Source organism: Schistocerca americana, chromosome 2, assembly GCF_021461395.2.
Source record: "Schistocerca americana isolate TAMUIC-IGC-003095 chromosome 2, iqSchAmer2.1, whole genome shotgun sequence".
NCBI lineage: Eukaryota > Metazoa > Arthropoda > Insecta > Orthoptera > Acrididae > Schistocerca > Schistocerca americana.
Window position 1 is genome coordinate 196,470,122 of NC_060120.1, and position 24,497 is coordinate 196,494,618.

The following is a 24,497-nucleotide window of genomic DNA, read 5'->3' on the forward strand; positions in this document are numbered from 1 at the left end:
ACTGAGAAACGCATTGGATATACCATTGTTTCATCACATGGCTGAAATTTCGTGGCCTCTACGACGGAGATCGTTCGGTTAGCACATAAAATTAAACCACCAGTTAGTTGCAGGAAAACTGATTCGACGTAAAAAAAGATTATTAAGTTTCTACCGTTGTTACAAAACGACAGTTCTCATATTCGCTGTAAATCCACCAGGACAACAATAGTTAATATATTTTCTTATAATATGTCCTTTCTACAAAAAGCCGGTGGAAGACATTCACATATGAAAAATTCAAATATTTTTCTTTTATGTAGTTCAATGCCGTGAGAAACGAATACACAAAAATAACTAACTAAGAATTTTATGTAACGATATGAACAAAATATTTATGAAAACCACTGGACGATACAACTAAAGGTCAATACGAAACAATGGACTTCATAATGCAGTTTTATAAAGAACTCGTAGTTTCGGTTTCTATGGCCTTGTTGTCAAACGCCATTTCTTCTTTCTTGGCTGCACCCCTAGCCCAAGATTGTCTCTCTGCGGAACCAAAGACACCGTAAACCAGTGTTCCCAACAGGTAGACACCGCTTGTAATGAAGAACACCGTCCGCCACTCCTCTGGATCCTAAAATACACATGCGTCTAGAATTACTGTTGTTATTCAAAGTATAAGGCAACTGCTAAATACGTAACTTCTGTATGTAACCACTTACCTTATTTTTGACAATGAAACCTGTGAGGGGAGGGCTCACCATTCCCGGTATAGTAGCGACTGTCTGTGAGAGGCCCATTAGGACTCCAGCGTACTGCGGCGCCATATCCAGGTGGTTTACACTAAACATACAGAATTAACTTTATGTTGTTATGAAAATATACACCTCTGAACAACTAAATAAGGAGAAGGCTCTAATGTTGGAGGTATCGATATTGTCACATCTATGAATGGAGCTGTTTATAGAGTGTCATGTGTTTGATGTTGCAGTACCTCGCGTTGCCTATCTGTGCGAGGTTCGTGGGCTGCACAGGGCGATACGCTGATCAGCCAAAACGTTATGACCACCGACGTAATGTCGATATAAACCAGTCCAGGCGATAGCAGCGTCATCCGGTGAGGAATGTTTGACAGCCAGACACACGCATGGTGCATGAAGCACCAGTGAGCGTGCGGTCTGTGAGTACAATGGGGAAGGCGCGCGAACTGTCTTAGTTTGACCGAGGGCAGATTGTGATGGCACGGTGGCTCGGCATGAGCATTTCGGAAACTATCCGAGGAGTACAGTGCTGGGTGTCTTCAATACATGGCGAAACCAAGGTGAAACCACGTCCAGACGTCGTAGGGTTGGGAGGCCACCCCTCATTACAGATGTCGGACGGCGTACGCTGGGCAGACTGGTAAAACAGGACAGTCAGCGGACTGTGGCGGAACTAACATCAGACTTTAATGTTGTGCGTCTGAACACACAGTCCTCAGAACGCTCCTAACAATGGGCCACCACAGCCAAAGACCCATGCGTGTGCCAATGTTAACACCACGAAATCAGCAACTACGACTGAAATGGGCACGTGACCATTGGGACTGGACGTTGGCGTATTGGCAGAGCGTTGCTTGGTCTGATGAATCCCGGTATCTTCTTCAACATGCCGATTGGAGGACGCGAATCCGTCGGCTTCAAGGGAACAGCTCTTTGACACCTGTAATGCGGGACAGAGACAAGCTGGCGCGACCACATTATGCTCTGAGGAACATTCACGTGGGCATCCAAGGGTCCAGTGGAGCTCGTGCAAGGCATCATGACGGCCAAGGAGTATGGTTCACTGATTGTAGATCACTTTCTGCAGTTTATGACGATCATGTTTCCCGACAGCAGTGGCATTTTTCAGCATGATAATGAAACATGTCAAAAGGCAGGTGTGTGGTGGAGTGGTTCAAGAAACACAGTGGAGAGTTTTAATCGATGTGCTGCCTCCCCCCCCCCCCCTCCTCGCCTCAGTCACCAGAACGGAACTGAGTCGAACACATCTGGGTTTGATTGAACGTGGCGTCAGAGGTCATTGGCCCCCTTCACAAAAATTTACGGGAATTTGGTGACTTGTGTGTGCAGATGTGTCCTTCCAGTGACCTATCAAGGGCTCATTGCTTCCATGCCACGGGGTGTCGCTGCTGTTACCCATACCAAGGATGACATGTATCTATTAGATAGATTTATCTATTAGATAGGCGGTCATAATGTTCTGGCTGATTAGCGTATAATTATGATTAATGTTAGTTCTAGCAACTTCTTCACAGTCAGTCTACTTAACAATATCCATTTCGATAAAAAAATATTCAGCTTTCGTCCGTGAAGAACCCAACGAGCTAGAAATAGTTTAAAAAGCTTCATTTTAAGGTCATTACCAGTTTCGTGCCATCATGCCTGCCTTCAGAAGCTAACTTTTTTTTAATTACAGTAATGTATTCGTCAGCAACATGCCGTCCGCCCCTGCACTGCACAAGATTATTTCAGAATTTGGAGCCACTTCTTGCTTCGGTCCTTGTGGCATTTCAAACCGATGCACAAAGGGATGAAGTGCAACAGCACATACATTCTAAACAAATCGCTGTAGCACATGAACACTTCGTAATACTCCTCATATCATTTGCAGTCTAAAAGGCCCCGTACACGGTCAGACTTATTTGAAGATTTCGCTCTTATCTATCCACGGATTTGTCAAATAAGGCCGCACATGATCTAACAAGTTTTTTCGTTTAACCTAACTTTTGAAGCAGTCACTGTTCGTGTAAGCTGTATTTTCACATGAACAGAAATGGTTAAAAGTTTTTTAACATTGACTCTGGCACTGTGTTTGAAGGAGAAGACGGAGAAGGAGAAAACAAGACGCTGGTCCCGGCAATAGTTCAAAATTAGAGACAAAATATAAACATGAAAAGCTGTTAAAGGAAATGGTACACTCGGAACCTCATGGTTAGGTCAACTTTCTCCAAATGGACACTGAAACTTTTAATAACTTGTTTAGAATCGCTGTACTTAACCCTCACACTGAAAAAGAAGACAAATATGTGAACATTTATTCTCTTCTACTTGGTCCTCTAATAGCAGTTCATTAAAATGCCACAACGTTGGAACACATTGCCTACATCTGTGGAAATACCGAAGACCTTTTTTTTTATTTTTTATTTATTGAATTCCCGTTTGTATGTTGTGCGTAGAATATTGATTTTCTTCTTGACGTTTTCCTGTTTAATATATGGCTGGGAAAGGGGCGACACCTCAACCATTTTGGTAACTGCCAGTGTTGTTTTGTTTTTATCCCTGATCGTAGTTCCCATAGTTGTGGAAACCCACGATACAGTGAGATAAATTATACTAAAAGCCTTTTTCGCCATACATGTGCGGCGAAACGTCAACACAAACAATGCTTGCCATCTTGTTTCCGTCAGTAAAAATTTCTCTCAAACGCGTCAAACACGCTGGGACATCTGAGAAACGTAGAAGAGTTTGCAAATTATTTGGTCCTGTGTGGAGGCGTAATTTTTGTTTCCAAGCACATGTCTGAGACTGCAGCAGATATAAAGCATATTGCGAAATGTTTCTATGGCAGAGTGGTTTCTTTACAACGTGTGCGCTATTTACGCTTCAACACATCGTGCATCAATTGAAAGGGCATATGGACCAAAGCAAGACAATAAGCCGTCCACTAGAACAAATGTATGTGTGTAGAACTCTTTGACTTCATACCATATCAAACGCAGGCACATTACCATCTTTTGCTAAATACTCAAATACTTCTATACAGTGCTGGATGACACGGCAAGCTGCTGACCAATACATTATGGTAATTTAAAAAGAAATGATTGCCTACTTAAGATGTGCATTGTAGCTCTAAACCGGCACTGGCATTAAAAAAATGCTTTTTCAAAATACACTCTAAGACAAAAAACGACACACCACGAAGGAATTATCCGAATATGACGGAGATCCGTAGATGCGATTTACACGCACAGACAAACAAATGATCGCAATTTCAGAAAACTCGGATGATTTTATTCAGGAGGCTGATCTTCACACTTGAGCAAGTCAGTTTCGCTTTGGTCCGCCTCTGGCCCTTATGTAAGCAGTTATTCAACTTAGCATTGACTGAAAGAGTTGTTGGATGTGCTCTTGAGCGATATCTTGCCAAATTCTATCCAATTGGCGCGTTAGGTCGTCAAAATACCAAGATGGTTGGCGGGCCCTGCGCATAATACTCCAGGCGTTTTCAGTTGGCGAGAGATCCGCTGACGTTGCTGGCCAAGGTATAGTTTGGCAATTAGAAGACAAGCAGTAGAAACCCTCGGAAGGACAACGAAACGGGGCGTAGAATATCGTAGACTTATCGCTGAGCTCTAATGGTGTCGCGGATGACAGCCGAAGGTTTCCTGCTATGTAAAGTAATGGCATCCCAGACCATTACTCCTGTTCATCAGCGCGTAAGGCAGGCGACAGTCAACCTAGTATCCCATTGCTGTCTGTGGAGTCTTCAGGAACGTCTTCGGTGGTCATCGTGGCTCAGTTAGAAGCGGGACTCATCGCTGAAAACTATTCTACTCCAGTGAATGAGATTCCAGGCCGAAGACGTGTCTGGAGACGCGTTGGCCAGCCGTGGGGCACCAACTTGACTGTCGCCTTCTACGCGGTATAAAGGACAGGAGCGATGGTCTTCGGTGCCATTTCTTTTCATAGCCCGTCATTTGGGGGGGGGGGGGGGGGGGGGCAAGAAAACAGTGCACAGAATATCACATACCTACCTTTGTGCTGTAAAGATAAGCCATCCTGGGCTTACATTTCAGCAAGACAATACCCATCCGCACACGGCGAGCCTTTCTACTGGTTGTCTTCATGCTTGCCAGACAAGCTGCCGGATCTCTCCCCAGCAGAGAACGTTTGGAGCCATCCATCTCGGTATTTTGTTGATCTAACATGCCAGTTGGATTGAATTTGACACGATATCCCTCAGGAGGACACTCAACAACTCTATCAACCTAAGCTAAGCCGCAAAACTGCTTGCATAAGAGCCAGAGGTGGACCAATGCATTGTTGACTTGCTCAATTTGTGAAGCTCTCTCTCTTCAATAAATCATCCAACTTTTTGAAATTGTAGTCATTTGTTTGTCTGAGTATTTGTGGCTGGTTACGTTCTTACTAAGCAAACCTTTACGCCGCAGAGTCCACGAGAAATTCATGTGGTAGTAGTAGTAGCAGGCTTCTAAGGGACTCGATCTCACATGATTCCTCCAGATGCTCCTGTCTTGTGCTGCCTCTTGCCAGTTATTTATTCCCATTCTTTCGCATATGCAATAAATTTCATTCATGCCCCGAGATGGTTCCTTCATCGTTGTCATCAACTCAAAGTCACAAGGACTTAACTCCGGTATGTATGGTGGATGGTACAGTACTTCCCAGTCCCATCGGCCGAACAGAGCAGCCACAGCTTCCGATGTATGCGCCCGCGCATTGTCGTGCAAAGTGATGGGTAGGTTGCGCAGAAAAAAAAATGGCTCTGAGCACTATGGTACTTAACATCTGAGGTCATCAGTCCCCTAGAACTTAGAACTACTTAAACCTAACTAACCTAAGGACATCACACACATCCATGCCCGAGGCAAGATTCGAACCTGCGACCATAGCGGTCGCGCGGTTCCAGACTGTAGCGCCTAGAACCGCTCGGTCACCACGGCCGATGGTTGCGCAAAAAGCGTCGCCGCTACTTTCATAAAGCTGGTCGCAGGTGATGCTCCAAAAGCGAACAGTAATAAGACTTAAGTCCTTGTGACTTCGATTTGATTCCGAAGATGATGGAACCACTTCATGGCATTCGCTTCAGAACTGTTCCAGAGATTCGACAGGCAGTAGACCGCTCCATACGCACCATCAACAGAACAGGCTCTGCTAACGTTATACTATGCCCTCCACATCGCTGGCAACGGGTTCTACACAACGCTGGTGACTACTTTGAAGGATAGTAATAGGTGCAAACATGTAACTCTTTTGTATCGGTTGTGACTAGTAGTTGCCACTATTTAAGTTCCAACCCTCGTAGTTAACTTTCTGAAGAGTTTTGTAACAACGTTACTGCTGTACAACAATTAATTGAAAAATGACGAGAATACGACAGATAGACTAATAACGCATTCATAGATTATGAAAAGACTTTCAGTAGATTGAACAGAAGCACTTTTTACGGTATCGTGAAAAAACGAGGATATCCGAAACTTTCAATACAAGTAACAAAGAGTCTTTATCGGCACACAGAAATTGTAATAAATACAGCGAAAGGGAAGATGGGGCCAATGTACAGTCAGTTTCACATGAAATTGTACGGCCATAATTTTAAATGTAACGTCCGAGCCGGCCGGAGTGGCCGAGCGGTTAAAGGCGCTACAGTCTGGAACCGCACAACCGCTACGGTCGCAGGTTCGAATCCTGCCTCGGGCATGGATGTGAGTGATGTCCTTAGGTTAGTTAGGTTTAAGTAGTTCTAAGTTCTAGGGGACTTATGACCACAGCAGTTGAGTCCCATAGTGCTCAGAGCCATTTGAACCATTCTGTAACGTCCGAAGCGACATCTCTGGTAGTGGTCTCGAATCTCTAATCTGTGCGCTTTTGCATAGTTTGTAGGTAAACAGTGAGACAGTTGAAAGTTTTGTTTCGTGGCTGCAGTTTAAAATGAGTACAAAATATGTGAAGCGTCACGAGGCAGCGATCCTAGTAAATCACCCAAAGGGACCAAATCTTTCATATAGAGCTGCAGCTAAAACTCTTAGAAAGTCAAAGACATTCGTTGCGAAGTGGGTAAAACGATATTTAGAGGTTGGAAACGAGGATGATTTACCGTAGAGAGGGCTAAGGTGCCAAGCTATAACTGATAATGGCAGCGACTGGATTAACTATTATGTAATTGTGCAGTTAGTAATGACATGTATTTTCATGTAAACCTGTATTTGTAATAGTGTCTTTTATTTCATACAGATAATGGCGTACACTTTTTTGTGGTACTGACTGTATCTCTGCAGAGATGTGCGACGAAGATGTAGCCTCTCACCTGCTTTAAGCTTATAATTAAACGACGTTGTTAGACAGTGAAAACGAGAAATAAAACAAGATGACAGCTAAATATTGGGAGACATTCTTATTAGTACCCTGATATTTGCGGCGATCAAATAATTGTATGGCAGACAGTGACCTTCAGTTACAATTTTACAAAGTTTTGGTTACACCCATTCTAACGTATGGAACTGAATCTTGGACGTTAGCTAAGAAAGCCAAAGAAGAATTCAGTGGGATTTATTGAAATTTTTAAGGAAAATCAAAAGATTTGCCTTCAGATGTCAAATATGAAACAACGTTACAAGAAAAGAACTCGGCATATACTGTAGAAATGAAACAATAAAACAAATAGAGCAATGAATAAAATAGAAACAAAATATTAACAGAATGGGGGAAAGCATATTAATTAATCGTCAGTCAATTATAAAACGATGGGAATGAGGCATATAGGACGACCGAGGAACGGATGGCACAGTGAAAGCGGAAAAGACTGGGCAAGCCTGCTCCTTGAAGTTAAGAAGAAGAAGAAAAAGAAGAACGAAAAGACAAAGGTTAAGAGTATTGTGATTGTGTCAAATGAAAATTAAGCGTTACTAATTTAGACAATCGCGTTCTCCGATGACAAAGACATTTCATCCAGTCATAATCTACTGCCATGATACAAATGTGAGATTTAACTGCAGTTTGAAACGACTGTTCGTGCTCTAAGTCTAAGGGCCGTGAGGCAATGTGTAGTAAGATAAGGTAACGACGCTGTAAGAAGCCAACAAAATTTGACCTTGGGCTTCAAGAACGATTATTTCAGTTTACACTTTTACCAGTAACTGAACATTACTCTGGTAGTTATAATCTCGGAACTGCTAGAACCGTTTAGAATGGCGCGACGGAACATTTGAAACTGGTCCGAACTGGAGGAACCTTGCAATATCATTTTCGCCTGATAACCTCTCGTCTAATTCTTTCCCATAAGTGAACAATAATTTTGGACTCATAAGATTACGAGCATATTTCGATGGTATGTCCCATTACGCCACAGAGGAAACTTTCGTCGTTCAGATACGCTGTATGGACATATTATGCGCCCACTCACCAAATGCCAGCCCACGAGAAAGCTCCAACCGCGACTGAGATGGTGAGGCACGCCATTATGGCGGAAATGCTACTAGCGTAGCTGGCCAGAACCATCGCCACAGTCTCTATGACGAAGGCACCGCATATGAAGATTTTCCGTACCTGAAAATAAAGCAGGTTCATAATTATGTTTCAGAAAATTTATAATCATTCGCGTGAAATAGTTGTCGGCACTCTGAAATTATCTGTGACACTGAGAAATGTTTACTAATTAAATTGAGAAGTGTAGAAACAATCTAAATCTCACTTTTCAATAGATATGTTTTTTTTATACTTTCTCCTTTCAACATCTCCTGCGATATCCAGGGATTTCTTTTTGCCAATTCGATCTTTTGTTGCCTTCACTATTTCATCTCCTTAATTTCCTACCTTTCCGCAGTTTCTTCAGTTTTAATGTACAGTTTTAATGTACAGTTCGTAACCAATAAATTAAGGTCAGAGTCTACATTTGCCCCCGACTATTATATCAACAATATGAAACCTTGCAGTGTCTATGGGTCTCTTCCACGCGTACAACCTTCTTTCAAGATACTTAAATCAGCCGTTAGCGATGGGTGAATTAGGCTCCGTGCAAAATTCTGCCAGATGGTTTTCTTTTTCATTCCTTTCTCCCGGACCCATATTAACCTACTATTTTTCTTTTTAATCCTCTTCGTATTACCGAATTCTAGTCCCCCACCACCATTAAATTTTCCTCTCTTTGAGCTATCTGAATAACTTCCTTGAGCTCATCATACATTTTTAAGTCTATTCATCATCCGCTGAGCTAGTAGGCACATAAACTTGTTCTGCAGTTGTGGGTGTTGTCTTTGTACATATCACGACTACGAAAATGCGCTCACTATGCTGTTCATAGCAGACTGCTCGCATTGACATTTTCTTGTTTATTACAACACTTACACCTGCAGTACCCTTGCTTAATTTTGTGTAGATAACCCTTTTTCACTTGATCAGAAGTTCTGTTCTTCCACCTCGCTTCGCCAGTTCTCGCTATATCCAACTTCATGCTACCCATTTGTCTTTTTTAACGCCAATTTGTTTCTCCTGACAACGTCCTTCTGAGTATTCCTTGCCTGGAGACCCGAATGGGGGACTACTTTATCTCCGTAGTATTTTATCCCAGCGGATGCAATCACGATTAACCCATTCAGTATAACTGCTTCCCTCGGGAGAAATAATGGCTGTTTTCGCATCACCATGAGCTGTCCGCAATTTCAAAGTAGCAAATCTATGTTGGCTATCGTTACAAAGCCAGATTTATCAAAAAAATGGTTCAAATGGCTCCAAGCACTATGGGACTTAACATCTGAGGTCATCAGTCCCCTAGAACTTAGAACTACTTAAACCTAACTAACCTAAGGACATCACACACATCCATGCCCGAGGCAGGATTCGAACCTGCGACCGTTGCGGTCGCGCGGTTCCAGACTGTAGCGCCTAGAACCGCTCGGCCACTCCGGCCGGCGCCAGATTAATCACTCATAAAGAATTTTTTCCTTACAAATACTGAAAAGGTTTCTGCCTCTCTATAGGAACAATATGTTGGTCTGGTCTCTGTACAGGCTCTCTTCCGTTGTGGTTGGACTCACGGCACGGCTGTCTGTACCGCTGAGGCTTACAAACCGCCTCACCACAGCACGGTCCGGAGTACAAAGTAGTTACATCCTCCTTACTTCAGTATTTACTTCTCTCATCATCAACGGCATCATGGCAATGAATAGACTATTTAGCCTGTTCTAGTGTCCGTCTTTTCTTGGTATTACATGGTCCCTCCATCCGGCACGTCGGTATTCCACGTTACTGATGTATTGTCACAGAGATGTTAAAATGCTGAAATCAAATGTGTGAATTACCTCTCTTCTTCATTAGCGTTCGCAATTGAGCCCTTAATATCGAAAGTTATATGGAGGTTTATAAATGCTATAAGAATCTTCAAGCCACACTTTTTATGTTCTTCGATTAGTAGTTTCATGCGAAAACACCAAGCGAGTTTTCGCAGTGGGCTCGCATATGGGGGAACAGCAGTTCTAATCCCCGTCCACCGGTCCAGATTCAAGTTTTCTGCTGTTTCCCTAAATTGCTTGAGACAGATAACTGGCTGGCTCCTCTGAAAAGGTCGCAGCAAGATTTCCTTCTCTGTTCTTCCCCGATTCCAACTCGTGCTCCGTCTGTAAAGGACTCGCTATCGACGGGACGTTAAAGCTTACTCTTCCTTTTCAACGTGAAAATTGCATCTATGCTTGATCTTTATAGCCTAAATACTATTTGCTCTCCCTTAAGAACAGCGTTCAGAATTTCAGCGCACAAGTTGCAGCCAGTGCCTAGAAGATTGAAGACTTATCCGCCTGCAGTTTTCGGGTTGCGTCCTATTCCTCTCCTGAGATGTCAGTCAATCCTTATTCCCGTCTTCGTCCAGTATACGCTAAAATATGCAGCAGTCGATTGTGAAGTGCTGCCTCAGAGTACTTCAAAAGTTCCACGCTGGTACTGTTTGGTCTTGTTCTTTTACAGTTTCTAGTTTTTCTCCTGAGTACTTTTAGTTCTTTCGTCGTACCATCGGGGCTATAAAATCTGGTTGAAGGCAGCGTTCACACTGTCGCATTAGGATGAAACCAGAGATGTTCGCCATCTTCGATGCAGCTGGCTTCGTTCTGTACAGTTCAACGCTTTCACATTTTTATAACTTGGGCTCTGTCTCCTATGCTCTCCGTTGTCAGTACTACTACCGAATCCACCCCACGACTCGGTGTCGTCCATGTGTAAAATACCTTCGCTTCTTTTCTGGCTCTATTGTAAGTTTTTTGAGAGTGTTTAAATTTGTTAGCTATCATTTTCTCCTCTCGCATACCAAATATGGCTTCATTAATCTTTTCATTCCAGTTTTTTAGAACTCCGTCTGTCGTATCGATTTTTTTCGAGCACCTCCACGCACAGCCACATTCATAGTTTCTTTCATCTTTTTTGTATCATCTGCAGCTAAATATCACAGCCTACCTATTTACTTGTTTTTAAATAATCATTACTTTCATACACAACGACTTCCTTCGAGAAAAACTTATTTACACACAGTGACCTTCAAGTACTATATTTGTAATTACCTGCGTGTGGCTAAGAATATTTCGATTTTGAAGCAAGTCTGCTAGATGGCCAGAAAACTGCAAGAGGGCGGCCATAATGATGTATGGAACCGCGGAAAGCCCTCCAGATTCTTCCAGACTGAAGTGGTGAACATCTGCAACATGCAAAATTCCAAATGAATAAACTATGTACACGAAGTGCGAAGTACGTCATTACGTCAGCCAAGAGGAAATAAAAAATTTTTCGTTATCTGAGTTAAAGGACTTTTAATAGCCAGTACGAAATATTCTATGACATAAAGAAAACGACCCCCAAAGTTGTAAATTATTTACAATTTCTGGAAGTGATTTGTCGGTGAATTGTGTGCGGAAGAAAACATCCATGAGGAATCTTCAAAGAATATGTGTGTTAAATCTTATAGGACTTAACTGCTAAGGTCGTCAGTCCCTAATCTTACACACTACTTAACCTAAATTATCCTTAGGACAAACACACACACCCATGCCCGAGGGAGGACTCGAACCTCCGCCGGGACCAGCCGCACAGTCCATGACTGGAGCGCCTCAGACCGCTCGGCTAATCCCGTGCGGCTTCAAAGAATACAGTGAAGGCTTATTTAAATCTATTCTATGATTTGCCTTACAATCGTCTTCCTTGAAGTAATTCTCGCATGAAGATGGGCAGTAAATATGATCTTGTGGTTCTTGTTGGCTACGCGTACTCTATCTAGAAGTCATCTGTTCGGGTAAACACTATTTGAGCCATGTTGCGGTGTCTTAAATATCTAGGGCTTCATATAAATAACAAGCGCAAATATCGTCAGCCTATAAAACCAATCAAACCTTAGTACTAAAGAGCTATTAACTTTTTTAGCTACAATGAGAAATACCTGGGCGATAATTTATGATTATATCCCGCAGTACCAACACGGCTAGAAATGTTTGTATGATGTGTGGCGCAGTTTACTCCTAACTTTCGTAGAGGCTCAATAAACATCAATATACACTGAAGCGCCATAGAAACTGGTATAGGCTTAGGTATTCAAACACAGAGATACACTATGTGATCAGAAAGATCCGGACACCCCCAAAAACATACGTTTTTCATATTAGGTGCATTGTGCTGCCACCTACTGCCAGGTACTCCATGTCAGCGACCTCAGTAGTCATTAGACATCGTGAAAGAGCAGTCTGGGGTGCTCCGAGGAAGTCACGGACTTCGAACGTGATCAGGTGATTGGGTATCACTTGTGTCATGCGTCTGTAGGCGACATTTCCACACTCCTAAACATCCCTAGGTCCACTGTTTCCGATGTGATAATGAATGGACACGTACAGTACAAAAGCGTACATGTCGACCTCGTCTGTTGACTGACAGAGACCGCCGATAGTTGAAGACGGTCGTAATGTGTAATACGCAGACATCTATCCAGTTCACCACACAGGAATTCCAAACTGCATCAGGATCCACTGCAAGTACTATGACAATAAGGCGGGAGGTGAGAAAACTTGGATTTCATGGTCGAGAGGCTGCTCATAAGCCACACATCACGCCAGTAAATGCCGAACGACGCCTCGCTTGGTGTAAGGAGCGAAAAAGATTGGACGATTGAACAGTGAAGAAACGTTGTTTGGAGTGACGAATCACGGTACACAATGCGGCGATCCGATGGCAGGGTGTGGATATAGCGAATTCCCGGTGAATGTCATCTGCCAGCGTGTGTAGTGCCAACAGTAAAATTCGGAAGCTGTGGTGTTATGGTGTGGTCGTATTTTCCATGGAGGGGGCTTGCAATCCTTGTTGTTTTGCGTGACATTATCACAGCTCAGATCTACATCAATGTTTTAAGCACCTTCTTGATTCTCACTGTTGAAAAGCAGTTCGGGGGTGGCGATTGCATCTTTGAACACGATCGAGCACGTGTTCATAATGCACGGCCTGTGGCAGAGTGGTTACACGACAATAACATCCCTGTAATGGACTGGCCTGCACAGAGTCCTGACCTAAATCCTATAGAACACCTTCGGGGTGTTTTGGAACGTCGACTTCATGCCAGGTCTCACCGACCGGCATCGATACCTCTCCTCAGTGCAGCACTCCGTGAAGAATGGGCTATCATTTCCCAAGATACCTCCCAGCACCTGATTGAACGTACGCCTGCGAGAGTGGAAGCTGTCATCAAGGATAAGGGTGGGCCAACACAATTACTGATGGAGGGCGCCACGAACTTGTAAGTGTCCGGATACTTCTGATCACATAGTGTACGTAAACATGCAGAATACAGCGCTGCGGTCGGCAAAGCCTATATAAGAAAACAACTGCAGGCGCAGCTGTTAAATTGTTACTGCTGCTACAACGGCAGGTTGTCAAGATTTAAGTGAGTTTTAACGTGGTGTTATAGTCGTCAACGAGCGATGGGGCACAGCCTCTCCGAGCCAGCGATGAAGTGGGGATTTGGCCGAGGTAACATTTCACGAGTGTATCGTGAACATCAGGAATCCGGTGAAACATCAAATCCCCGACATCGCTGCAGCCGGAAAAAGATGCTGCAACAACGGGACCAACGATGACTGAAGAGAATCCTGGCCGGTGTGTCCGAGAGGTTCTAGGCGCTTCAGTCTGGAACCGCGCGACCGCTACGGTCGCAGGTTCGAATCTTGCCTGGGGCATGGATGTGTGTGATACGCTTAGGTTAGTTAGGTTTAAGTAGTTCTGGACTGATGACCTCAGATGTTAAGTCCCATAGTGCTCAGAGCCATTAAATTCAATTCTGGGCCATCAACAAGTGTCGGCGTGCGAACCATTTAACGAAATATCTTCGATATGGGCGTTCGGTGCCAAAAGCCCACTCGTGTACCCTTGATGACTGCACGACACAAAACCTTACGCCTCGCCCGGGCCCGTCAACACCGACAGTGGACTGTTGATGACTGGAAACATGATGCCTGATCACACGAGTCTCGTTTCAAATTGTATAGAGTAGATGGACGTGTACAGGTATGGAGACAACCTCATGAATCCATGGAACCTGCATGTCAGCAGGGGACTGTTCATGCTGGTGGAGGCTCTGTAATGGTGTGGGGCATGTGCATTTGGAATGATATGGGACCTCTGATACGTCTGGAAATTATTCTGACAGGTGAAATGCACATAAGCATCCTGTATGATCACCTGCATCCTTTCATATCGATTGTGCATTCCGACGGACTTGGGCAATTCCGGCATGACAATGCGACACGCAACACGTCCAAGTTGCTACAGAGTGGCTCCAGAAACACTCTTCTGAGTTTAAACACTTCCGCTGGCCACCAAACTGAGCATACTGGGATGCCTTTCAAATTGCTGTTCAGAAGAGATCTCCATTCCCTCCTACTCTTACGGATTTACGGTGTCAGTTCCCTCCAGCAGTGCTTCACACATTAGTCGAATCCATGCTACGTCTTGTTGCGACACTTCTGCTTGCTCGCGGGGGAAAGATGCCCTTCCAGCACCTAGTGCGCGAGATCGCCCAGGGCTTCAAGGCCGACCTACGCTTCTTAAGCTCCGCCGTCATGGTCCTGCAGGAAGCCAGAGAGGCCTACCTCGTCGGCCTTTTCGAAGATACCAACCTTGTACAGGATTATTAGCTTGGAGAGGTGCATCGAAGCCGTCTTCAGAATGAAGACCACAACACATACTAATCATCTTAAAAAATGGTTACGCCCTGGAGATTCAACTGAACATATGCAAACTTATTGGCTTGGCGCAACAACAGAACTGAATCCTTCGCCATTGTGAAGCTTGTTAAATACTGCTTTGGTAATTCAATCCGTTAGTTACACCGAATTGTCTGCGACTGCTGGTCCTGACCTCCATGTAACTATGTAAGAAAAGACATTTCTTTGTAGCTGACCAAGCTGCACAGTAGTTTTATACGTTCCCGTGTGGCGGACTGAATTGATAAAAGTGTAACGAATTCTGCTGGTTGTTACCCTTCATGTACGTTGGCAGCTGTGTCAGCAGCGTGTAGAATCCCCAGTTTTCAGTGAAGTGAGCGAATAACACGGCCCAGACCGGCGGCGATGTCAAGAACTTCAGCCAAGGAATGTGAACATTCTCCTGTAAAATAAGATAGTAATTTATTCCAATTTTACAAAGCGCTTTTTACATAAAAAACCCATTCATGTTCAAATTTCGTGTTTCGCCCAATATCTCTGCTAGCAACAAATTTTGGAGACAATTTTCTGCAACAAACGACTACGAAGGTGACTTTATACTGTATCTAGCTAAAACTTGTGAATGTAAGGAGAAATGATTTCTGTCCCGTCAATGTCATCCCGCTTGTGTGAGTTCCTGTATTGGGAGCAGCAGTGAAATTGTGTGCATAGTGTTTGTAATGAAGGTCCTGCTTCAGCGTCGTCACACGTCTGGGAGGCACCTCTGCAAAAGGAAATACGAGATAACACACAGTTTGATCACAAGGTAAAGCCGAAGTACCATTAAAAATTAACAAGTCAAATGAAATGACGTGCGCTTGCCGTCAAATACTGCAATCCAACGACCCATATTTCCCTCCCTGAAAGAAAATATAAGAACTCGTAAACGGGAAGAAGTGTCCAAATTAAGGCGGTATGCAACAAGTATAAAATTATTATTTTTCAGTGTCTGTGTTTTACGTTGTACTACATAGTATCCTTCAGACATGCATGCCTGTCTGAAGGAACAGACACTCCTGCGATCTACCGCTGTATAAAACAGAAGAAATGTATTCGCAATTGCGACTAGCGTTAGACTTCACTAGACAACGTATTGGCGACACATCAAAATTTGTGCTGGACTGAGACTCATACCCTACTGTGCAGCTGAAGCCTAACTGTATTTGCAGTTGGGAATGCAGGGTGGATGTTAATGAAACTAACAATTTGCAGCGACGGATTCATGACTGGAAATGAAGGGAAAAAGGTCTGATGAACACGTGTCCAAAAATGGAAGGTGTGCGTGCAACGACAGCATATCGTCCCAGAACACAGTATAGAGTTGCATCGCATCCACGTCGCAACAGATGTTCAAACTGGCCTCCATGGGATGCAATGGACTCTTTCCCACGTCGCGTTATGGACTGCTGACCTCTTTCAAACGTTCCGGCCTCTCTCCAAATAGCATCACACACGTCGCGAAACGCTGTTGAAGGATCTGCACATCAGAAACTGGTTCAGCATACACAACGCTTTTCAGATGCCCCCAGTGGTATAAATATAGGGAATTTAAGCCCGGCGACCTAGCGGGCAATGTTACAGGGCCTTCGCGTCCTACCCAACATCTAGGGAAGATGTTCGTGAGATGTCGGCGAACTGTAATGCGGTAGAGGGGTAGTGCTCTATCATGCAGAAATCACATAACCTGTCGTATTGCCAAAGGCACGTTCTCAAGCAGCACAGGCCGAATATTCCGCAGGAATCCGAAGTACGTTCCTCTGTCGAGGCATTGTGGAATAATAACCGGTCCTAGTATGTGGTCGCCGAGTATGCCTGCCCACACATTGATGCTGATCCGATGCTGATGACACGCCTCAACCGTTCTCCGAGGATTGTCTGTCGCCCACAGACGTCGATTATGCAGTTGATGGTGCCAGTTTTGGTAAAGGTTGCTTCGTCGGTAAGGAGGACAGGAATCCCATAATTGTGATGGTCTGATGCAAAAACCGTCGGCAAAATCCTTGTAGAGGAAAATCCGCTGCTGATAATCCTTGCACTTGTTGTAGGTGATAGTGATAATAGCGATTGTCATACAGACACACACAATTGTACTTTGGCCTTCACCATGTTGGCGGGCCACTTGTGTGAAGCTTCTACCGGAGTTCAATATCCTGTAGAACTTGGTCCTCCAACTGGTGTACACACAGTCCGCCGACTCCCTGCACGTTTGTCTACCTGGAAGGACCGCCGGCCGTGGTGGTCTAGCGGTTCTAGGCGCTCAGTCCGGAACCGCGCGACTGCTACGGTCGCAGGTTCGAATCCTGCCTCGGGCATGGATGTGTGTGATGTCCTTAGGTTAGTTAGGTTTAAGTAGTTCTAAGTTCTAGGGGACTGATGACCACAGATGTTAAGTCCCATAGTGCTCAGAGCCGTTTGAACCTGGAAGGACCCATGATCACACAAACGCCCAAAAAGGGCTTGAAATGTTTTGTGATGTGGTTGGTGTCTGTGAGGGTCCTTGTTTTGGTATAGCCGTGTTGCTTCTCGACCGTTTCCATCTGCTTGGCCGTACAAAAACACCGTCTCGGCTTCTTCCCGACATGAAAACCAGACGATTCTGCTGCATACAGTTCGCTGCTTCAGTCACACAGCCTGAAACACACAAGGAGCACATGGCATGTGGTCAGAAGAACTTTCATTCCTCATTGCCATATACGATGGCAACAATGCATTTCCGGATACAAATTCAAAAAAATGGTTCAAATGGCTCTGAGCACTATGGGACTCAACTTCTGAGGTCATTAGTCCACTAGAACTTAGAACTAGTTAAACCTAACTAACCTAAGAACATCACACACATCCATGCCCGAGGCAGGATTCGAACCTGCGACCGTAGCGGTCACGCGGTTCCAGACTGCAGCGCCTAGAACCGCACGGCCACTTCGGCCGGCTATACAAATTCATTGGATCTTTTTATCCTAATTTTCCAGTCAGGAATCCGTCCCTGCAGTTTATCGGTTTTATTAGTTTTCAACCTGTATAGTTCTTCTATTTCATACAGCTGGCCGCGTCGGGTAGCCGCGCGGTCTAGGGGCGCCTTGCCACAGTTCGCGCGGCTCCCCCCATCGGAGGTTTGAGTCCTACCTCGAGCATGGGTGTGTGTGTTGTCCTTAGCGTAAGTTAGTTTAAGTTAGATTAAATAGTGTGTAGGCCTAGGGACCGATGGCCTCAGCAGTTTGGTCCCATAGGAACTTACCACAAATTTCCAAAAATTTTTCATACAGCTGTAGATCGTAGGGTTGTATGTCCCTTCAGGCATGCATGCATTTCTGAAGGACATTGCATAGTACACCGTAAAACACAAACAACGCAAAATAGTATTACATGCCTACACAGGCTGCGACAATAATAAATCTCTCACTGTGCACGAATCACAACAGTGCGAGTGCAGGATGTGGACACACAGTGACAAATGTTGGTTTGGGTCAGTCCAAGAGGGTGACTCGGATAGCCAAAACGGGTACTGGTGAAATGTAAAACCGGAATTCCGGGTTTGAAACTCAAATGAATGGTGCTGTATTCTTGTTTAGTTGTATTATTAGCATTTCAGAGCAAACTCACAAATCTGCGTGGGGAAAAAAATCTCATTTCAGCGTACAGTATAAGGAAAGACTACAGTGCAGGTTTCTCATTTAAAAACTGCTATGTTGGGACTAGATGCTCTATACCATAACAACCAACTATACACCAATTTCAAACGGGTGAACAACATAGAAGAGCCACAGGAGCTACTGTGGCACACGAAATTCTAAAGGTTTTTGCACGCACGGCACCTTGGCCGCCACAAGTCCCTGGCCTCATTGACTCACGTTCCTCTGCATCACATGGTCGCAAATAGATCCTGCTGTATCCTGGTATCTGCACGATATTTAGTCCAGCACCCAGGATATACCAGGTCAGTTCAGCCCTTCAAGTTCTCTGGACCATTAACCGAGCACAGCATGCAGCTCGTCACTCAGAGTTGTCGCTAAGAAACCATCAGGATCTTCAATCCCGTACTCCAGCTGGCAACTTCCACCATATGGAGTCATCAGCACCATCAGCTGGCACCACCAAGATGCGGCGTCTGCACCAGGGACGTGTGTGGGCTTTGGGACTGGCCGTCTTAATGGTCCATATTGTTAACTTTTCATTCTAAAGCGAATCTGGAAATTAACTTTTGCATTTTCCCAGGAGCCTTCGCCCAACAGTCCATTATTGCATAACTCAAGTTCCGACTGTCCGCGCACAAACTTAATGCCAGAAGGTGATCCTGTTACACTATAACTTTATAAATAAGTTTGTCCAGCGTTGTTTACCTGGGCTGTGTTCTCACTGCAACGCCAGCGACACAGTACGCACGTAAAATTACATCTGAATGTTTTATGGATGGTCTAACAAGGGAAAAGATCCGCCAGCACGAGTCGAAATTTGACTATGCTACAATTGTGGCCTATTGAGACTACAGGTTATTATTACGCAATACTGCTGCTCGCAGAGGTCGGCATATCACTATTGTCATGTGAATATGGAAGCAGGAGGACTTCAGGAGGGCCATACTCAACGCAAGGCAGGGTCTCAGCGAACACGTGTGACTAGCGCCCGAGAGGGCAGAGACGTAGTGTTTGCTCGGTCATGCACGATCGTGCAGCCACGTCACCTCTGTTGGGTTGAGAAATAGGCTTGCTTACAGCAAGACTTGCATGCACACGGACAGTGCTATGACGTTTGGAGCACCATGGTCATTTAGCACGGCGACCCTTTTAGTGGCCAGCAACAATACTGGACACACGAGTGGCACTACGTCTCGTTTATACGACTGCAGTCATTGCACCTTAGCCACCTGTCTGAGCAGTTTGTTGGTAGGACCCTCAAACCAATGGTTCGACCTTTCTCAAAGTCCGAAACATCGCGATAAGCTGCACGCACGTTTTTTTAGCATGCTGTGAGGTAGTCTCCCCATGGAAATTTCCAGAAAAGTTAGACACACCCAACGGCCAAGATGTAATGATACCATTCGTCTCTGTAGAATGGTCTTTCCTCGTACTGAAAACGACGAAAGTAAGCCCGCCTAAGGATAAAATTCTAATCAACATATCCCACAGGCATGCAAATATTGGAATATCAGTTTAAGTGGGGTCTACTACAGGTATTCATGGTGTAACCCATTCCATTTCCATCAATTTAGTATGCAATCGCTTGTAACAATATGGGTTCCCTTCTCCAAGCACTGCAGAGACACTGTGGCTCCATTTTAGTATCACTGACTATATTTCGCCCTTGCTTCCACCAATGGCAGCCACCACAATTTCGTCGCCTGGCAGCTTTTTCTCCTTTCCATTCGTTTTCTCTCTCTTTCTTTAACGCTGCCAAATTGGCTGAAGAACTTAGTATTATCCACAGCTAAACAGATGCACTGTTGTGTTGTCCGTCTAGATTCCCACGAAATGAAAGACACTTGCATAACGGGTTTCCACCTTGCTTTGACTAGTTGCTGTCTTCTGCGTGCGTGAAACATCGGTGGCTCTTTCTGTCACCGAAATGACTGTATTGTAGGTTGCAAAGCTTCTTAACAATAGGTTAACCTTTCGGCGCCTTTCACAACCCGTTGCTGGCGACGACATTCCGAAACATCGCTCGTTAAATTTTGTAAACGAAACACCGCATCTAATCTCTCACACGGTCTCTCAGGTTTCTAAAAGGTGCAGTCTGATGAGCAGGGGCATATGGACTGATGTCTGATGCCGGAGATTCGTTTGCATTTCGACACAGAAACCAAATACACACACTGGCAGAAAAGGAAGAGCGAACTCGCCAAAGAAAATGACCTAGAACATCTTATTTTCATCAGGTTCTGCTGGAGTAAAAAATGAAAGTGATACAAAAGTCTGTCGAGTGAATGAATTAAGAAAGACCTAGTCAGAACCCACAACTGTTTTTGATTAAAAATGGTCTGTTGTCTAGAACACCACTATAGTTTAGTAAACATTGTACACACGTAAGGGTGGCATCCATCAGCACAGTTCGTGTAAATAAATGATTTTTTGAAAGCTCATGTTGCCGCCCTTCTCCAAGTAGGAAGGCCATGTCGGAGAACTAGATAAAATTGAAGGCTAGGATTTAATGTCGCGTCGATGATGTGCTCATTTGAGACGCAGCTCAAACTCGGATTGAAGAAGGATGAGGAAGGAAATCATCCGTACCCTTTCAAGAACACCATCCCACCATTCACCTTAATCGATTTCTAGGAAGTCAAGGAAAATGTAAAACTGTATGGGGATATGAGACGACGTCGTGCCGAACATGAGTCCAATGTCGAAAAACTCCTTCAAATCGCTCGGTTACAAAGAACTGTCCAGCACATTGGACGGAAGAAGTATTCTGCATGTAAGGATTGGCGCCAGTGGTTTGAGGAAAATACACATACTCTTCCGGAGAGCACCAACGTTCAGGTTCTCGTCTGGACAGCCACATCAGTGAGCATTTATGGAAGCGTTCGATACAGCTTCGCCAACTAACAACCGAACTGTCACCTTCCAGACTTACGTTAAACCTCGAGCTACGCTACGAACAACGGTAGTTCACCACATGTAAAATTGGTGTTCACGTACGTCGGCTGCTCCGACTCACAAGCAAGCTGCCACCTTCCAAAAGAACCTACACCTCGTGCTACGCTGCAGAGCAGCATGTCACCGCGACATATAGAGGCACCAAATAAATATTGTTAGTGTTCTGTTCTCTCTCCGTTTGCACACATAAGACTCCACATGCCACATCCATATTACGTTGTGGGACGAAGCTGACGACCGGTATCCATATATTCAATTGAACAATCTGGGATGAGTCGCCATCGCTGAAGGCGTCACAAACAAGGTACAAAGTTGCACCCAGAGATGCTGTAACGTTACGAGCATGTGGGCGAGTTTTTCCTTAACCTATGGCTGGTACTGGGGAGAGCCGAATTTGCTTGCTTGGCTGGGTGTGAGTCGGCAGGGCGAGGACGTCACTTGGCTGCTCCGGAAGAGTCTAGGTACGAAGACAAGCAACGTCGCCAGAAACGGCTAAATCCCAAAGCTGGGAATTTGGACGGCTGTTGCTCGCATGGCCTTTGTGCAAAGGTGTATGAAAAATGGAATGTCAGACAAGTTGAATAATGGCTTCTTACAGTTCTAAGAACGCATAATAATTTACAATCAAGTATTCAATCAAATCTGAGTAAGTAATTAATGAGAACATTTCTTGCGGGGAAACAGCGGTCTGGCAAAAAGTACTTTAAAAATGGATTATAAACAGTCTCGACCGCAAAAATATTTGTTTCGATGGTAACCAGTTTCGGTCAGTGTTTGACCATCCTCAGACCCTCATACCATGACTGTAGGCGTTGGTGGTGAAGATAACGTATGTTGAAACTCCAGTTTGACGTTCGTGGAGTTACAACACCTACTCCATTCACCGCCACCACCTTCCAACATGGTATGAGGGTCTGAGGATGGTCCAACGCTGACCAAAAGCAGTTACCATCGAAATAAATGTTTTTGCGGTTGAGACAGTTTATAATCAATTTTTAATGTACAAAGTTGAATACATCTGCGATCTCAGAAGAATTGGGCGCATCCAATGACACAACGATATTTTGGTGTCTTTACAACTACAGAAGTTAATATTTCACAGCAAATAAACATTTTCACAATGAAACTCTTAATTAACAACTTTTATGCGATTTCAACATACGATATCTCAGACGATAGCATTGCACTATAGTTATCATCTCTGAAAGCTACTTATCTCTATGTATTTTATATCTTCTAACTATACAAATCTTTGTCAGAACATCGTATCCTCCGCAGCTACGCAGCAAATGAATACAGCATGAATACCTCACATTTTGTCATTTTTGTGTACTAACTACACCAAAGAGCCAATGAAACTGGTATACCTGCCTAATACCGTGTAGCGCCCCCGCAAGCACGCAGAAATGCCTCAACACGACGGCAGTGCTGGAGGAAACTGACACCACGAATCCTGCAGGGCTGTCCGTAAATCCGTAGGAGTACGAGGTGGTGGAGATCTCTTCTGAAAGGCACGCTGCAGGGCATCCCAGATATGCTCAATAATGTTCATGTGTGGGGAGTTTGGTGGCCAGCGGAAGTGTTTAAACTCAGAAGAGTGTTCCTGGAGCCACTCTGTAGCAATTCTGGACGCGTGGTGTGTCGCATTATACTGCTGGAATTGCCCAGATCCGTCGGACTGCACAATGGATATGAAAGGATGCAGGCGATCAGACAGGATGCTTAAGTGCGTGTCACCTGTCAGAATCAAATCCAGACGTACCAGGGGTCCCATATCATTCCAACTGCACATGCCCCACACCATTACACAGCCTCCATCAGCTTGAACAGTCCCCTGTTGACATGCAAGTTCCGTGGATTCATGAGGTTGTCTCCATACCTGTACACGTTCATGCGCTCGATACAATTTAAAACGAGATTCGCCTGACCAGGCAACATGTTTCCAGTCATCAACAGTCCAATGTCGGTGTTGACGGGCCCGGGGGGAACCGCAAAGCTTTGTGTCGTGCAGTCATCAAGGGTACACGAGTGGGCTTTCTGCACGGAACGCCCAATCGATGATGTTTCGTTGAATGGTTCGCGCGCTGACACTTGTTGATGTCTCAGCACTGAAACCTTCATCAATTTGCGGAAGGGTTGCACTTCCGTCAAGTTGAACGATTCATTTGAGTCGTTGGTCCCGTTCTAGCAGGATCTTTTTCCGGCCGCAGCAATGAAGGAGATTTGATAGTTTACCGGATTCCTGATATTCACGACACACTCGTGAAATGGTCATACGGGAAAATTCCCACTTCATCTCTACCTCGGAGATGGTGTGTCCCATCGCTCCTGCGCCGACTATAACACCACGTTAAAACTCACTTAACTCTTGATAACCTGCCATTGTAGCAGCAGTAACCGATCTAACAGCTGTGGCAGACACTTGTCTTTCACAGGCGTTGCCGACCGCAGCGCCGTATTCAGCCTATTTATACATCTTTGTATTTGAATACACATACCTATACCAGTTTCTTTGGTGCTTCAGTGTATTTTGCCAGTAACTTAATTTAAATGTTGACTGCAAGTGCTGTTAATAAACGTCACTAATTTAAAAGTGGTCAGCTGCATGTGTTAGCAGACACCATGACTGAAAAGCGAACGAAAAGACACTTCTGTCAAGAAGGCGTAAATAATTGTTGAAACAATGTTTAACGACAATTCGTTGTCATTCAACGGGAGCGCGCTTGTGCAAGAAGAGTAGCTTATTTATTAAGTAACAAACCTTTCTTTGTAAGTATTGTGAATGATCTGAGTGTTATTGAATGTTTATAACATTTATTTATCTAAATATTTTTGAAATTTATTAGTTTGGTCATAGAAATGGTGAAGAAGAGTCGAATCATGTTTGTAGAGCTTAAGAACGATGTATTTTTGGTATGACGGACTTC

General features: G+C 44.5%; 1 protein-coding gene across 1 annotated transcript in view; it reads right to left on the reverse strand.

The window, feature by feature from the left end:
- Positions 1-333: 333 nt before the first annotated feature.
- Positions 334-24,497, reverse strand: part of LOC124595054 (vesicular glutamate transporter 2-like) — a 170,555-nt gene continuing 146,391 nt past the window's right edge. Inside the window, exons 7-11 of the mRNA XM_047133619.1 lie at positions 15,260-15,386; positions 11,309-11,442; positions 8,170-8,312; positions 708-828; positions 334-619 (exon numbers count right to left, since the gene is read on the reverse strand). Coding sequence (XP_046989575.1) covers positions 440-619; positions 708-828; positions 8,170-8,312; positions 11,309-11,442; positions 15,260-15,386 — 705 coding nt within the window. The 3' untranslated portion in view covers positions 334-439. The remainder of the gene's footprint in view (positions 620-707; positions 829-8,169; positions 8,313-11,308; positions 11,443-15,259; positions 15,387-24,497) is intronic.